The following is a 16,972-nucleotide window of genomic DNA, read 5'->3' as shown; positions in this document are numbered from 1 at the left end:
TCATGGGAGAAAGAAAGGGGGAGGGGAGCACCAGAGAGCGATGGACAGCAGGCAAGGAGTGATTGTGAGAGGGGCAGAGAGAGAGAGAAAAGAGAAAGGGGGGGGGGGGAATAAAAAATAAATAAGGGATGGGGTAAGAAGCAGAGGAGGAGGAGCATTAACGAAAGTTGGAAAAATCAATGTTCATGCCATCAGGTTGGAGGCTACCCAGACGGAATATAAGGTGTTGGAGGATCCGTCCCATGATCCTCTCCCTTCTCCAGCCTTGTATCCCAGTCTTCTATCATTTTGGATTCACCCCCCCTCCCCCCCAATCTCTTATCTTTTCTTTCAGTTAGTCCTGACAAAGGGTCTTGGTCCGAAATGTCGACTGTACTTCTTCCTATAGATGCTGCCTAGTCTGCTGTGTTCCACTAGCATTTTGTGTGTGTGTGTGTTAAATGAAACAAGTCCTATTCGATAATAGTAAAAATTGCCTTCCAAATGAATATCTACTGCCTTAACTTGGTTAGTTCTATCCCACTTTCTTCCCTTCTCAACTCCTGAGCTAACTAGCCCACTAAACCCAACACACCAGCACACAGTTCTGCATTTCCTCCACCAAAAGCTTAGGTATTTTGTCATTCGAGCAAGTTGAAGGAAACAAATTTTTAAAGCCTAGGATTGTAATAACAGAGCTACAGAATAAAACAATTCTATTGTTTATATGCAAAAATTCTGTACTGGCAAGTAATGTTAAATACATTCCAGGACATTATTATATCAGAAGATTTTTAAAAATTGAGTTAAGAACATAAAAGCACTTAGAACAGGAAAAGGCCACAGACCTAGTTAACTAACTGCCTTTAGATCAAATGTGTTTACTTAAGTGCTTCCTGCATTCATTGGATGAACATTCAATGTTTAAAGCTCACTTATTATCAAAGTATGTACACTATATACAACCCTGAGATTCATCTCCCTAAAGGCAGACACAAAACAAAGAAAATCTATAGAACCCATTAAAAATAATCGTCAAACACAATGTGCAGGAAAAAATATCATGTAAACAATAAAAGTAAATAACTCTCAGAACTGAAATTCATGAAAATGAGTCCACAGCCAAAAAGCCAGTCACCTTTGCAGCCAATCCAGGAGCCCATTAGTTACCTGCCACGGTCTCAGTTCAGCGCAGAGACAGGTAAACCTCGTGGATCAGCGAACTGAATACCTGCCTGTCCTTTGCCTCCAGTCCCAACACCTTGACCTTTTCAATCTGTCCCGGCACTTAAATCGGTTGAACCTCAAGTTGTACCTCACTCTCGGTCCCAGACTCTGCTGCTTCAACATGCCCCCGCGTCCGGGACCCACCCGCCTTGATTCAGCCTATACCCGACTTTTCCAATTTGGCCTGGTGCTGAAATCGGTCAAACTTTGGCTTGTTCCTCGCTCTTGGACCCAGCCCTCACCATCTCGACACTGCCTCTGCTTGGTGCTGGGACTTCAAATTGCCTCCAAATCCCCTCCAGCAGCCAAACATTGGCTTGTTCCCTGCTCTCGGGTCCAGGCCCTGCTGACTCAATTCGGCCTATACACGCCATGCCCCAACCAACCTGTACCTTCAAGACTTCAGCTCATGCCGCAAAATGCCAGGTCACACAGGTGGTTCGAAAGCTCATTTCCAAGAGGGACAATGCTGGCTATTAATTGCAGTGATCATTTTTGAGAAAAAGTGTTATTAATAAAGTAATTAAAAATTATGTTTGCTGCAAGCAAGTCATCACTGTGCTTCACCAGCGCCATCTTAAACCGGAAGATTAGATGTAACATAAATAATATTTAGAAAACCTTAGATCAAGCAACTTTCATGGAAGGAGAAATGCTAGTATGTACAGACTGTATCAAAACTTCCAGTCCAGCTTTTCCTAGACATGCATTTGTATAAAAAATGCTCATCACCAATGTTTTCCAAGTTTAATAGCCTAAAGTATTAACTCTTTGGTGGAAGCAAGGATTTAGGCAGGGTATAATGATGAAATTTACACCTTAAAGCAAATATTACATGACCCACAGAAGAATTGTTGAAGCCAACTATATAAATGAACTCAAGACACAAATAAATATTCTTCTGGCATTCTGGCAACATAAAAACACAGTGAGAAGTGGCGTAGAGAGAAAAAGAATTATCAGAATCAGGTTTATTATCACCAGCATGTGATGTGAAATTTATTAACTTAGCAGCAGCAGTTCAATGCAATACATAATCTAGCACAGAGAAAAAAAAAATTTAAAAAAAGAAATAAGTCAATTACAGTATACATATAAAAAACACAAAATGCTGGCAGAACTCAGCAGGCCCAACAGCATCTATGGGAGGAGCTAGTGATGATGTATCATCAACAATAGAAACGTCGTCACTGCCTCCTCCCACAGATGCTGTCGGGCCTGCTGAGTTCTGCCAGCATTTTGTGTTTTTTATTTATTTCCAGCATCTGCAGATTCACTCATGTTACAGTATACGTATATTGAATAGATTAAAAAACATGCAAAAACAGAAATGCTGTATATTTTTAAAAAGTGAGGTAGTGTCCAAAGATTGAATGTCTATTCAATCGGATGGCAGTGGGGAAGAAGCTGTTGCTGAATCGCTGAGTGTGTGCTTAAGGCTTCCGTACCTCCTACCTGATGGTAACAGTGAGACCTCCCTGGGTGCTGGAGGTCCTTAATAATGGATGCTGCCTTTCTGAGACACCACTCCCTGAAGATGTCTTGGGTACTTTGTAGGCTAGTACCCAAGATGGAGCTGAATAATTTACAACCTTCTTCAGCTTCTTTCAGTCCTGTGCAGTGGCCCTTCCAAACCAGACAGCGATGCATCCTGTCAAAATGCTCTCCAAAGTACAACTATAGAAGTTTTTGAGTGTATTTGTAACAGTTTCTTCCCCCAAGCCATTAGACTCCTCAATTCCCAGTCGAGTCTGACACCAACTTACACACACACCCAAATACACTCACTCAACTGAACACCACTCCACTCCCTTTAGATTTTTGCTCATTTTTTTCTGAATTCCTGCTAAAACATTGTTTACATTTACATCATTTATTATTTTGTAATTTGCCCTTTACTCTGCCTATTGTCTTGTTTATTAATTATTGTATTGTCTTGCATTGTTTCATGTAGCACCATGGTCCTGGAGGAATGTTGTTTTGTTTTTACTGTGTATTGTACCAGCAATTATGGTTGAAATGACAATAAAAGCGACTTGAACTTGAAATGCCAAATCTCTTGAAACTCCTAATAAAGTATAGCCGCTGTCTTGCCTTCTTTATAACTACATTGATATGATGGGCCGAGGTTAGATCCTTGGAGATCTTCACACCCAGGAACTTGAAACTGCTCACTCTCTCCACTTCTGCTCCCTCTGAGGATTGGTATGTGTTCATTACCCTTCCTGAAATCCACAATCAGCCCTTTCGTCTTACTGACGCTGAGTGCCAGGTTGTTGTTGTGGCACCACTCCAATAGTTGGCATATCTCACTCCTGTACGCCCTCTCGTCACCACCTGAGATTCTACCAACAATGGCTGCATCATCAACAAATTTATAGATGGTATTCCAGCTGTGCCTAGCCAGTGTCATGAATATATAGAGAATGGAGCAGTGGGCTAAGCACACATGCGAGGTGCGCCAGTGTTGATCGTCGGCAAGGAGGGCATGTTATCACCAATCCACACAGATTGTGGTCTTCGGTTAGGAAGTTGAAGATCAAATTGCAGAGGGAGGTACAGAGGCCCAGGTTCTGCAACGTCTCAATTAGGAACTATTGTGTGTTCCTTATCAAGGGAAAAAATTCAATATTTTAAAATGTATTTTTCTGACCAAAGAGGCCCAGAACTACGATATTATTTTTGAATGAACAGTGACCTTCCATACATGGAAACAGGAAAACAGGTCTATCTGTAATTATCCGATTTCATATAAGCTGCAGGTTAAAGCTGAGAATTTGCTCTTATACACCTCAATACCAGTCAAGAAAGTAGTGATTCTTGTATTGTTAAACTTCTAAAATAAATCAAAATACTATTATGTCCACCTAAAGATATCCAAAGTAAAACTGATTGTAGAACAATGTTAATTGTAATTCTTTATCTCATTATTAAAGAAACCTACTAGAGGTGTTTTTTTTAAAAAGAATAATGAATTAAATTTCCTTTTTATTCGTGGCATTCTTTATATTTTTGTTGTATAAAACAAAGTAAAAGGTTGCACTCATTCTGAAGAGGTACTACTAACTTTTTGAAATTGTGCAGTGAAATAATATTCTATATCATCAAACTGAAAACAATGTAAACAAAAATCCAGATTTCCCTCATTATAACATAGAAAACCTACAGGACAATACAGGCCCTTCAGCCCATGATGCCGTGCCGAACATGTACTTATTTTATACATTGTTACAATTCTTTGGCTGTGAAGTTATGATAGATTGCAGCCAGGACAATACTATTGAGAGTATTTCCGCATACTTTTAAGTCTGGAGAGAGAGCAGAATGACAAAGCAAATATACACAACTTTATTCAAAACGTGGGAGGCAGAATTTCAACAAAAGTGGGAAAATTATAATCATTGATTTCTAACACATTCTATGCTTTGCCATTTAAAACACACTATAATATTAAAGTCAAAATTAACTTTCATGTAAACAAGCAGTACCTCAGCCTCCTCCTTTTGTTCCGATGGATAAGGACTTCTATGTTCTCCAGTACTATCTAAATTGATAACACTTGTTGAAGGGGAATAACCCAAGTCTTCAGCCTCTTTCATAAATACAGGCTTATCTTCTTGTTGAATCCACTCCTGATAAACCTTAACAACTCTTCTCATGGCTGCAGCTTCACAGATAGGCAGCAGAAAAGCCTAAAGATACAATAAAATTGAAATAAAAACACTCTGCAGGCCAGACAGCATCTATGGGAGGAGGTAGTGATGATAAAATTGGAAGTTTTTTTTTTTATTGATGTAAGCAAATGTTTGAGAATATTTCTATGCATTTGCAGTATGGTTCTTCAGCTATTTTTTATATAAATGAAGAAATGCTCAATCAGGTTTCAAACAGCATTAATATAGTCACAGAGTCATGGAGTAAACAACATGAGAAAGGCCTTTCAGCCTAACACATCTATGCTGATCACATTGACTACGTGTGCTAAATCTACTTTCAATCCCATTTCCAAATACTGTAGTTTTCTACATTTTTACCCAGTTGGTTGAGGTTCAAACAAAAACTGCGGCTGCACCAAAAATACACAGTATCCTTCATCTTTCTTAAACTGAAATCTTCAGGAAGTTAAGTACTGCAATTTATAAGACTTGCTTATTACAACAGTTTAATTTTAATGCTACAACTAAGTTCACAAAAAAGTTTCACACTAAATTTTACATAGAAGACTAATAAAAGATATTAGTATTAGGTAAAATGTACAAAAGTTTGCAGAATATTTAAAATTACCTGTCGAAAAACTTCAATAATAAAGTTGACATTCTCCCTTGAGGAATAAAAAACTTTCCGCACTATTTCAATGTCTGTTAGATGTTCTTCATCAACACTACACAGACTAGATGAACTAGGTTCTCGCTCAGTTAAGGTACTGGTATTAGAATGGGACTGTTCCAGTTCTGTGTTACCATCTCCAGAGTCTGCACGACAAGAGTTCTCCTCCCGAGCAGCCAAACCAGCAGCTGCTCTCTGGAGAATAAAACAACTTAATTTTAAAAACTCTAGTTAGTCATTGAAATGAAAGAAAAAAAAACTTGTTTATTTGTTGAAAGGAATTAACATGTTTTTGTTTACTAACCTGAATGTTCTTTGGTACATTTTCCCCTTCAATTCCAGGAATCTGAAGTCCTGGATTAACTTTTGGCTCAAACCAGAAAGATACTAACCAGCGGATGACAGAAACACGAGCTGACAAAAATGCATCTTTAGTACAATAAGTTGCTTCGTTAGTTTCTGGGTCTTTCTTTGTTATCACATAATATGGCTTTGATCTTAATTGTGGTATGTCTGAAAATAAGGAAATATAGCAAAATGTTTTAGGAATATTATTTATAGCTTCTAAATGGAATGGCAAAACTAATTGCCACCACATTTCTTCATCTCTGAATATTTCAAAACAATGCATTTGTCCCTTTAAGCAAACTCCTCATTTAGACCACAAGTACCACAATTCCAGTTGATCCTGGACACGTTTATATTGCATCTATCAAACCTCGAACACCATTGGTAGTGAAACTTCCAATTCACCCAGTCACTGTAACTTTTGGAAGAGTATCAGATTTCCATTACCTTGTGTGCCAAATTATACACCGATTCTTTCTCACCATATTGAATACCAAGATTTCTGCACTTCAGTAACATTTTGAAGTTTTGTACATCTTTAACATGATCAAAAAATTACTATCCCAGTCATAGCAGCATCAATATAGTGTCAGAAGAAGGAATGTCCATTTGAAAAACAAATCACTATTATTACTAGCAAGTAAAAAATAACAAATTCAAAGCACAGGATTTCAGCCAGCTTCATCACAAGAAAATTATCTTCCTTTTTGCCTTTCACATGATTTTCCATTTGTTCTTTCACTCTAGGTTTCACTTCTCAGCATCTGACTTCTCAGACTTTCCCCAGACAGTAAAAAAACTGATGCCTTGATGTGGACAACCTGGACCTTCCAGGTATCTAAAGCAAGTTATGATGGCACGCGCATTTAAAATTTTGATCATGTAATAACATTTAACAAAATCTACTTGTACTTTTGCTGTTGTCTTTATATAGGTTGAGCATCGCTTATCCAAAAACCAAGATTTTTTGAAAGCTGACATGATGTCACAAAAATATTTCACAAGGTACCGGGATGGTTCTCGGGTGATGCACAGTTCTCCATGTACCACAGACAGTTCTGAGAAGTGACTCTACATATGTAATAAACAGAAGTTAATGAAAAAAAGAAAAACACTACATAAAGTGTGAAATGAAGATCTTGATGGCATATTGACAGAGTGGATTCGTCAGTGTTGGAGAGAAGATACGCTGCTTAATGGTAAGTTGATCATAAAACAAGCAAAGATCTATCATGATGAATTGAAAATTGAAGGTAAATGTGAATATTCAACAGTCTGGTTGCAGAAATTTAAGAAAAGGAACAGCATTAAATTTTAAAGATTTGTGGTGATAAAGGTGAACACAAAGTAGCAGGGAAATTCAATGGTGACTTTGCCAAGATTGTTGCTGATGAAAATCTAACATACTGAAAAGCTGCATCAGTACATGTGTGTGACAAAACAGTGTAACACAATAACTTTTTACTGGTGACACACAAATTCAGAATTAGAAATAATGGCAATGGTAAACAGCCACTGAATGTCCACCTGAGCAACCGAGGTGGTGGTAGCTTACCTTTTGATAGTTCAATGCACACATTATTGTTTAATGCATTAAATTAATAAAAATATTAAACTGACCTTTGGGTATATGTATAAGCTCTCCATGTAATATAAATGGATTTTGTGTTTAGCCTGGGATCCCATCTCCAAGATACCTTATTAAATGCAAATATTCCAAAATACAAAAAACTCTTGAAACTCAAAGCATTTCTGGCCCCAAGCATTTCGATTAAAGGATGCTCAACCTGTACTTGCTTTTGGCAGCAAGTGTAAATAATGATTAGGTCACAAGATATAAAAGCAGAATTAGGCCACTTGGTCCATCGAGTTTCCACTGCAGTTGATGCATTGCTGATTTATTTTCCCTCTTCAATCTCACTCTCCTGCCTTTTCTATGTAATTCTGCTTCAAGTATACCCAATGACTTGACTCCACAAATGTCTGTGGCAATGAATTTAGCAGATTCATCACCATTTAGATGTAGAAATTCCTCATTGCTGTTCTAAACAGAGGCCCTTCTATTTCAAGGCTGTACCTTCTGGTCTAGTCTCCCCATTACTGAAAATATTATTTGCACATCCAGTCTATCTAGGCCTTTTAATACTCTGTTTCAATGAGATTCCCCCTCTCCTCTCAGTCATTAGACTCCAGTAAGTACAACTCTTTCAATCCTGGGATCATTTTTGTGAATCACCTCTGGACTCTCTCCCTGAACAGCACGTCCTTTCTTAGAAATGGGCCCCAAAACAATAAGAAGAGGGCGTGCCCTGGGTGATGATGATAGCTGCTGTTAGGAGCACTGTCATTTGAAAATGTCCTCTACTGCAATGCCTCAAAATGGTAGCGTCTATCATTAAGGACCCCATCACCCAGGACATGCCCTCTTCTCATTGCGATGATCAAGGGAGCGGTACAAGAATCTTAAGAGACACACTCAATGTTTTTAAGAACAGCTTCTTCCCCTCCACCATACGATTTCTGAATGAACAATGAACCCATATACACTATTTTTTTTCCTTTATTTAGTTATTTAATTTAACCTTTTTTATATACATTTCCCATTGCAATTTAGTTTTTATATTACATTGTATTGCATTGTACTGCTTCTGAAAAACAATAAGTTTCATGACGTATGTCAGTGATATTAAACCAGATTCTGAAAATGGCTCACATAATGCAAATAAGGTCTGACCACTGACCAAGAAAGTCTCAGCCTTATATCTTTGATTTTATATTCTAATCCTCTTAAAACAAACGCATTTGTCTTCCTACTACCCACTCAACTTGTAAGTTAACCTTTGGGGAATCCTGCAATAGGATTGCCAAGTCACTTTACATCTCTGATTTTTGCACCTGCTCCCAGTTCAGAAAGTAGTCTACACCTTTACTCCTTCTACAAAAGTGCTTGATCATATACTTCCCTATACTGCATTGCACCTGCCACTTCTTTATCCATTCTCTTAATCTGTCCAAGTCTACAGACCCCTTGCTTCCTCAACACTACCTGTTCCTCCACCTATCTTTGCATTATCTGCGAATTTGCTGACAAAGCCTTTATTATGTCATCCAGATCAATAATTTGTACCTGAAAAGTAGTGGATCTCAGCAACCACTTATCACTTGCAGCCAACCAGAAATACCCCCTTTATTCGCACTCCTTGCTTACTGCTAGTCAGCCAATCTTTTGTCCATGTTAGCAACTCTCCTGTAGTACCTTGGGATCTTATCTTGTTTAGCAGCCCCATGTGTGGCACTTTTTCAAATGCCTTCTATAAATTCAAACAAGCAAGATATACCAACTCTTTGTCTATCCTGCCGTAATTAATTCAAAGAATTCCAACAGATTTGTCAGGCAACACTTCCCCGTAAAGAAACCATGGTTTCAGCAGACTTCATTCAGCCTATTTTATCATGTGCTTTCGAGTACCTTGAAGCCTCATCCTCAATAATGGATCCTAACATCTTGCCTACCAGTGAAATCAGGCTAATTAACCTATAATTTCCTGTCTTTTGCCTCCCTACCTTCTTAAAGAGTGGAGAGACATTTGCAATTTTCCACTCTTCTGGAACCCTTCCAGAATACAGTGATTCTTGAAAAGATCACTACTTGTGCCTCCACAATCTTTTCTGCTACCTTTTTCTAAACCCTGGCAGGTGTTCCATCTAGTCTAGGTGACTTACCTACCTTCAGATCTTTCAGCTTCTGTAACACCTTTTCCTTAGTACTAGCAACTACTCACCTCTACGCCCGACACTCCTGAATTCCTGGGGCATGCTACTGGGGCCTCTTTCAAAATATTTATTTAATTCATTCACCATTTCTTTGTCCCCCATTACTACCTCTCCAGTGTCATTTTCCAAAGTTCACAGTTGCTTCTCTTACTCTTTATATATCTGAAAAAATGTTTACTATCATCTTTTGTATAATTGGCTGGCTTACCTTCGTATTTCATCTTTTATCTCCTTACTGCTTTTTAGTTGCATTGTTAGTTTTTATAAGCTTCCCAATTCTTTAGTTTCCAAATAATTTTTGCTATATTGTATACCCTCTTTTTCGCTTTTATGCTGTCTTTGACTTCCCTTGTCAGCCATGGCTGCCTCATTATTCCTTTAGAATGCTTCTTCTTTAGGATGAACCATTTGGCACCTTTCAAATTGCTCCCAGAAACTCCTGCCATTGCTGCTCTGACATCATCCCTGCTAGTGTCCCCTTTCAATCAACTTTGACCATCTCCTTTCTCATGCTTCTGTGGTTCCCTTTACTCCACTGTAACAACAATATAGCTGATTTTAGCTTTCCCTCTGTGATGCCATCCTTTTCAATTTTATCTCCATGTAGCCTGAAGTTAAATTCTTATTCCTTTCTAAACTTTTTGTCTTTATTCCGAAGACTTTCATAATCTCTTCTGCACTCTCCTTCCATTTTACGTTATCCGTATCTTTACAAGCAATTGAACTCACCCCACCTACTATTTAGTTTAAAGCACTATCCATAGCACCAGTTATGAGATTTGCCAGGACCCTGGTCCCAAATGTAGTTAAGGTGGAGCCTGCCCCACGGGAATAGCTTATCCCTACCCCAATACCGGTGTCAATATCCCATAAAATCAAACCTACTTCTTCTACACCAGTCTTTAAGCCATGCATTTAGCACCCTGATCTTATTAACCCTACTCCAAATTTCTTGCTTGTATTTAAAACTGCTTTTGTCAGCCCAAATTATAAAACAGAAGCTATAGTGCCAATGTAAATCCACGCTGAATAAACAACTATAAAATAATTGTGTATTGATGAGGAGAAAGGTGCCAGTATATTTACCATGTCATTGAAAATCATGGCAGTTTTTTGTTAGCTTTGTTCACACAAAGATATATTTTTATTAGAAAATCCAGGTGTAATTCTTATCTATTCAAGAGTCAAAATACTAAGTACTTTGCGAGTCTCCTCTCGGCAACCCATGGAGTAAGACTCGTGTTGGCGCTACTCCTGCCTTCTACAACTTACTTTCCACTGCTAGTTTTGTTTAAACTTGAAAGATTTATTACTTTTAGTGAAGGATTTACAATATGATGGCTGGAACCCGAACTGGAATCGAATTAAGAGATGGCAAAATTGTTTCCAAAGCAGAACAAACAAAGGAGGCAGAGGAAGTCTCTACTTCAGAAAGAATGTTTTCTCTGATGCAAGATATTACCACCGAGATCGGAATGGTGGATACTAAGATTGATAAACTGACGAATGCTAACGAAAAGCTTGAAAAAACTGTCTCAGCTCTCCAGGAATCTTTGAGGACTCTGGAATTTCAATATTAAAAAGGACACTAATAGAATCGGAAGAGAACAGGAGTTCGTGAATCAAGTGATTAAAGAGCAAGAATTAAAGACATCTACTATGGAAAAGAAAATTGTTGAGGTTTCTTCAGAATTATTAAGAATTAAGAAGGAAACAATCGATCTGGAAAGCAGAAGTCATAGGATAAATTTACACATATAGGGTTTGTCTGAAAACATGGAAACCAGTGAGCCACTGAAGTTTTTAATGAATATGCTATATTCACTTTTTAGTGAGATACTCGAAGCTCCTCCAAATGATAGATAGAGCTCACCGCATCCTCTGCCTGAAGCCTTCGGTGGAGATGAAACCCCGCCCGGTGATTTTATGTTTGCATTATTTTTCGACTAAAGAAGCAATCTGTCGAGATGCTAGGAAGCGGGAAAGCTAATTTACAATGGAGTAGAGATTCGTATAATTGAAGATTTTGCCCCAGAGGTTTATGCGGAAAGAATTAAATATTGGGAAGTGATGGCTGAATTTATAAGAAGAACTATCGTCCCTCTTTGTGTTATCCAGTTCGTTTGAGAATCTCCCTGCCTAATGCTTGCCCAAAATGGTTTGACTCCCTAGAAGAGGCTTGGAAATTTATAAAGTTTAAGCCTGTCTCGCAAGCAACCTGAACACTTAATCCTTAGCTGGAAGTCATTTGTAGCTGGATCATTGAAAGTTCGCTCTACGTTTTATGTCTGCTCAGGAATCGTTTTGGCTGTTTTATTTTTTCCTTTAGAATTTAAAAGAGTTTGACATTAGATGTAACATATTATTTGGTTGGATCTATCTTTTTTGAATTTATGATCAATTTTTATTAAATTAATTTAAGATGGCCGCTGTTAACTACATTCTAACCTCTGTTAGACACAACATCAAAATATTTGGAATTATTTTATTTCTTTATGTAGCTGTTGTTGAGACTTCAGTCAGCAGTGTTAGCATATAACTTTTTAAAAAGAGTCTGCCTATTGGAGACAAGGGTTTAGGGATTTTAGTTTAGCATGCTGTCCAACTATTGGATGCTTTTTGGGCTTGAGGGGAGAGGGGTGGGACTATTAGTTTAGGCTTTTTCCACTGGGCAGTCCTGAGAGGTTTTCCTGTCAATCACATTGTCTTTCTTCTCTCTGACTGAATCCATAACTTGTTCTCCCCTGCAGGTTTGGTCTGTGCTGGCGCACTAACTTATTTTATAAAATCTAAAAATAAAGCCTTATTATGGATGTTAATAAAACTAATATAATCTCTTGGAACCTGAATGGCTTGAACCAACCTATTAAGTACAGAAAGATCTTTAAGAAATTAAAAACACTCCAAACTGATATTTTTGCGCAAGAGACCCATATCTGTAGGGAGGATGAAAACCATTTTTTAAAATTCTGGGGTGGGTTTCACTCTTCATCAGTAACTAAAATTAGAGGGGTATCTATTTTTATTAACTTTAAAATCCCTTTTGTACATTTTAATACTGTCACTGATTCAATTGGAAGTTACTTAATTGCTACTGATTCATTATGTAGTCAAAAGGTGGCTTTGGTGTGTGTTTATGCACCTAATGTAGATAGCTCTGAATTTTTTGAAGAGCTTACTTTCTGCGTTGCCAAATTTAAATGAATATAAGTTGATCATGGGCGGTGACTTTAACTGTTGTCTCAATCCTTTGATTGATACGTCATCAACCAATCAGTGGCTTCCTAATAAGGCTGCGACCTGTATTAATTCTTTTTTACTAGAATACGGTTTGATCGATATTTGGAGATTTCTCCATCCTAAAGATAAGGATTTTTCTTTTTTTGCCCCACATATACATCATAAATATTCAAGAATTGATTATTTTTTGTTGGGATACACAATTGGTGCCTTTTGTTGCTGATTGTGCATATGACGCTGTTGTGTTCCTGGATCATGCGCCCATGAAACTAATACTGAAGTTCCCTGATAGTATATGGAATGCATCTCAGTGGAGATATAATGCTACACTGCTACATGATTCAGCATTTGTAAGTTTTATTAAAGAGCAAATTTCTCTATATTTTTGAATTAAATACAAATTTAATAGGGTATGTCAAATTTGGTTATTTGGGATGCAATGAAATCTTTTCTTAGGCGACAGATAATCTCATATTCAGTAGCTCTGAGGAGGAAAACTAAAGCGGAGCTTTTGGTGATTACTAACACCGTTAAAGAAATAGATAAAGTTTATTCAGTAACACCTAGTGAAGATCTATATAAGGAAAGGGTGGAACTTCAAACACAGCTAATCTGCTTTTGACTTTTCCCATTGAGCAGCAACCTTTGAAATCCAAAAGTCAATTTTATATACATGGGGATAAGTCAGGTAAATTGTTGGCAGGTCAACTTAAAGCAACTATATCTAGAAGGCAGATTTTGAAAAAAAGAACTGATAGAACTGAAACGTCAGATTGACAGGAAATTAATAAGGTATTTTTGGATTTTTACTCTAAACTTTATAAATCTGATTTTCCAGACACTACTACTTTTATGAATGGATTCTTGCAAAGATTGAATATACCCAAAATTTCTATTCAAGATATGAATACATTAGATGCGTCTATTAAATGAGAGGAAATAGCAAGGTCTATATCCTCTTGTCAATCAGGTAAAACTCTGGGAACAGAAGGATTAACAGTAGAATTTTTTTTTAAGACATTTACTGAAATACTTACACCTCATTTATGCCAAATTTTCACTGATTCTAAATCCTCTGGGACCCTCTCGAAAACTTTCTATGAGGCATCAATGTCGTTAATTCCCAAAAAAGGAAAAGGTTTATCTAAATGTGCCTCATACAGACCAAGTTCCTTATTAAATGTGGATTCTAAAATTCTTTCTAAGATTTTGGCTAACAGATTTGAGAATATTTTACCTAAGGTTATTTCTAAGGATCAAACTGGATTTATTAAGAATAGATATTCAAATTTTAATATTTGGAGATTATTGAACATTATTAATTTCTCTCCATCTAAAGAATCCAAATGTGTTGCTTCCCCTGATGCAGAGAAAGCCTTTGATAGGGTAGAATTGTCTTATTTATTCGAGGAAAATAAATTTCCAAATTTATTATTTGGAAAGCCAAAGGAATAATAACTTCTTTTAGATTTGTTTATGGGGGATTGTTTAAATGTCTTTCACTCAGTTAGTGGAAAAATGTGAATTATCTAATACACACATTTTTAGATATTTACAAATAAGGATTTTTTTTTAAAAACGTAGTTTACTTCCAAATTTTCCCTCTGTTTATTCACCCAATATAATAGATACTCTTTTTCAGGTTAAACCATTTAAAAAAGAACTGACAGCTATAATTTATAAATGGTTAGCGAATTTGTGAACGGTACCTAATGATAAAATTAAAGATGCGTTGGAATTGGAATTTTAAAAGTCATTTTCAGATAATCAATGTGATAACATTTTTCATTTGGTAAATATTTCATCTATTTGTGCCCGTCATTCCTTGATACAGTTCAAGGTAGTACATATGTCAAAGGATAAATTAGCCCGTATCTTTCCCAATATTAATCCTATTTGCAACAGATATAATATTGAGGTGGCTACTTTAACTCATATGTTTTGGCCTTGTATCAAGATAGATAATTTTTGGAAAGATGTCTTTAAAACTTTATCAGAAGTCTTGAATTTGGACCTACAACCGAATTTATTTACAGGAATTTTTGGGATCACTCCACCGGAAGCTGGATATATTCCTGTTTCCCTCAACTGTTGATAGCTTTAACAACTTTATTGGCTAGGAGACCCATTTTGTTTAGATGGAAGGAATCTAATCCACTTACTGTTTTTTATTGGCTTACCTCCATTATGTCCTGTCTAAGTTTAGAGAAAATAAGAAGTCGGACATTTGTTACATTCTTTAAATTTGAAGAAACCTGGCAACCTTTTTATTCAATATTTTCATATGGCTTGATTTATTGCTCTTCCAGTTACTTTCTTGAAACTTTGGATTTGATCAGAAAGTTTCTCTATTTTCTTGCTTTTACTCTCAGTATGGGCAGACCAGTCCCTTTTTTTTTCTCTTTTTCTTTTTTTTTTGTTTGTTTTTTGTTGTTCAGTGGGGTTTTTTTTTATGTATATAAAAATTTTAAAAGTTTCTTTATCTTTTTTCTTCTTTTCATGGAATGCTAAGAGGAAAATTGATTCTTATTTTTTATTATATACTATTAGATTAATATGATCTTGATAATGTTTATTTTACTTTTTACATTAATTGTTATTGATATAGATATTTGAGATAATTCTCCTCGTTTATATATATGTACTTTTTAATTAATAAAAAGATTGATAAACAAAAAGAAAAGAAGAAAGAAAAATAAGTTTGCATAGTAATGGGAGACAGTAGGCAAGTGAGTTTATTTGGATAATTTTTGATAAAAATCTACACATCACACTATGAGCTGAAAGGCATGCTTCAGCATTGCAGAATACAAAGCTTTCTTAAAGTATGTGCCCAAATAAAATCAGGTTGAAAATGACTTCAATTTCTTGAATTAGGATCTTTAAATACCAAGAAAGCGAGGCTGCAAGTCCTGGAAATTTAATTTTCCTGGAAACCTTAAATTAACATTTAAGGTTTTTAGCAAAATGCAATTGAATATTTAAGTGAAAGATTCATAGTGCTATAAATGATTATAGTACCCATTGCATACATAAAGTACGTTCCATCAGTTAAAGGAAGTAAAGGATCACAATCGTTACTGGCTTTTAAAAACAAGACACTAGAAAACTGTATAACTTCCTTTACAAAAACACAGAATTAGTCTGTGCAATAATCTTAAATAAGCAAATATTTTTTTATTTAACTTATATAAATTATATTCATGTACAATGCATAATCTTAAAGCAATTGATCTTATAAGATAAAAACTAAACTAACCTTACAAACCTGAGAACACAAGTTAGTATAATTGTTTCAAAATTGTCACATATCTAATTCAATAATCATCACATAAGCTTAATTCATGGATACATACTCTGACAGATAAACAAAAATAACTGATTTCATACCAAGTATTGGATTAAATAAGCTGGTCTCTCTTGAAAAGTTGGGAAATATGTGAGGCAGATAGTACTTCTTGAAATTTGCAAATAAGAATGCAAACCCTTTCTCCTGATTTCCTTTGTCTTTCCATTCTAATCCCTTTGCCTGTAAACACAAATACACCAAACTTTAATATTGTTGTTGGATTGATTGCGATACACACAGAGCACGATAGAACAGAAAATCCTCACTCCTACCAGCGTTCGCAAACATATGCCAATTTTATTAACAAGCACACCTGTCTAGTCATTCCACTAGTTACAGCGGCACATATGATTGAGTAAAGATAATGGCTGAATATGTTTTCTTATTTCACCCTAATTCACCCTAAACTTGGCAAAGCCATGGCAAACACAGAATTTCACATATATGTTATAGGTACAGGTTTTGTCCTAGTTTAAAAAAATACGGTCTGGATTAATATGGCCAATCCTCTATTTACAAACAGGTTGCTCAGAAAGCTCTTAAAGTTAATGCTTATTTTTCCAATTAGAGAGAAGGAGAAGAATAGACAAATTTTAAGAGCTTTTGGGGTTAGCAATATCTATTCATTGCTACCCTAAAAGAAAGGAGTCTCTAAAAAAGTATTTTTTCGAATGCTACTGGTGACAAACATTCGTTACGTGAGGATCACAGGTTCTCAGCAACCATAGT

General features: G+C 36.3%; 1 protein-coding gene across 4 annotated transcripts in view; it reads right to left on the bottom strand.

Moving 5' to 3' along the window:
• ralgapa1 (Ral GTPase activating protein catalytic subunit alpha 1) overlaps window positions 1-16,972 on the bottom strand; it is a 218,052-nt gene that overhangs the window by 152,859 nt on the left and 48,221 nt on the right. For all 4 annotated transcript variants that reach the window (XM_059956726.1, XM_059956722.1, XM_059956707.1 and 1 more), the window contains exons 8-11: window positions 16,285-16,423; window positions 5,837-6,045; window positions 5,491-5,727; window positions 4,695-4,898 (exon numbers count right to left, since the gene is read on the bottom strand). In XM_059956726.1, coding sequence (XP_059812709.1) covers window positions 4,695-4,898; window positions 5,491-5,727; window positions 5,837-6,045; window positions 16,285-16,423 — 789 coding nt within the window. The remainder of the gene's footprint in view (window positions 1-4,694; window positions 4,899-5,490; window positions 5,728-5,836; window positions 6,046-16,284; window positions 16,424-16,972) is intronic.

Source organism: Hypanus sabinus, chromosome 2 (assembly GCF_030144855.1).
Source record: "Hypanus sabinus isolate sHypSab1 chromosome 2, sHypSab1.hap1, whole genome shotgun sequence".
Lineage (NCBI taxonomy): Eukaryota > Metazoa > Chordata > Chondrichthyes > Myliobatiformes > Dasyatidae > Hypanus > Hypanus sabinus.
This window is presented reverse-complemented; position numbering and strand designations above follow the sequence as displayed.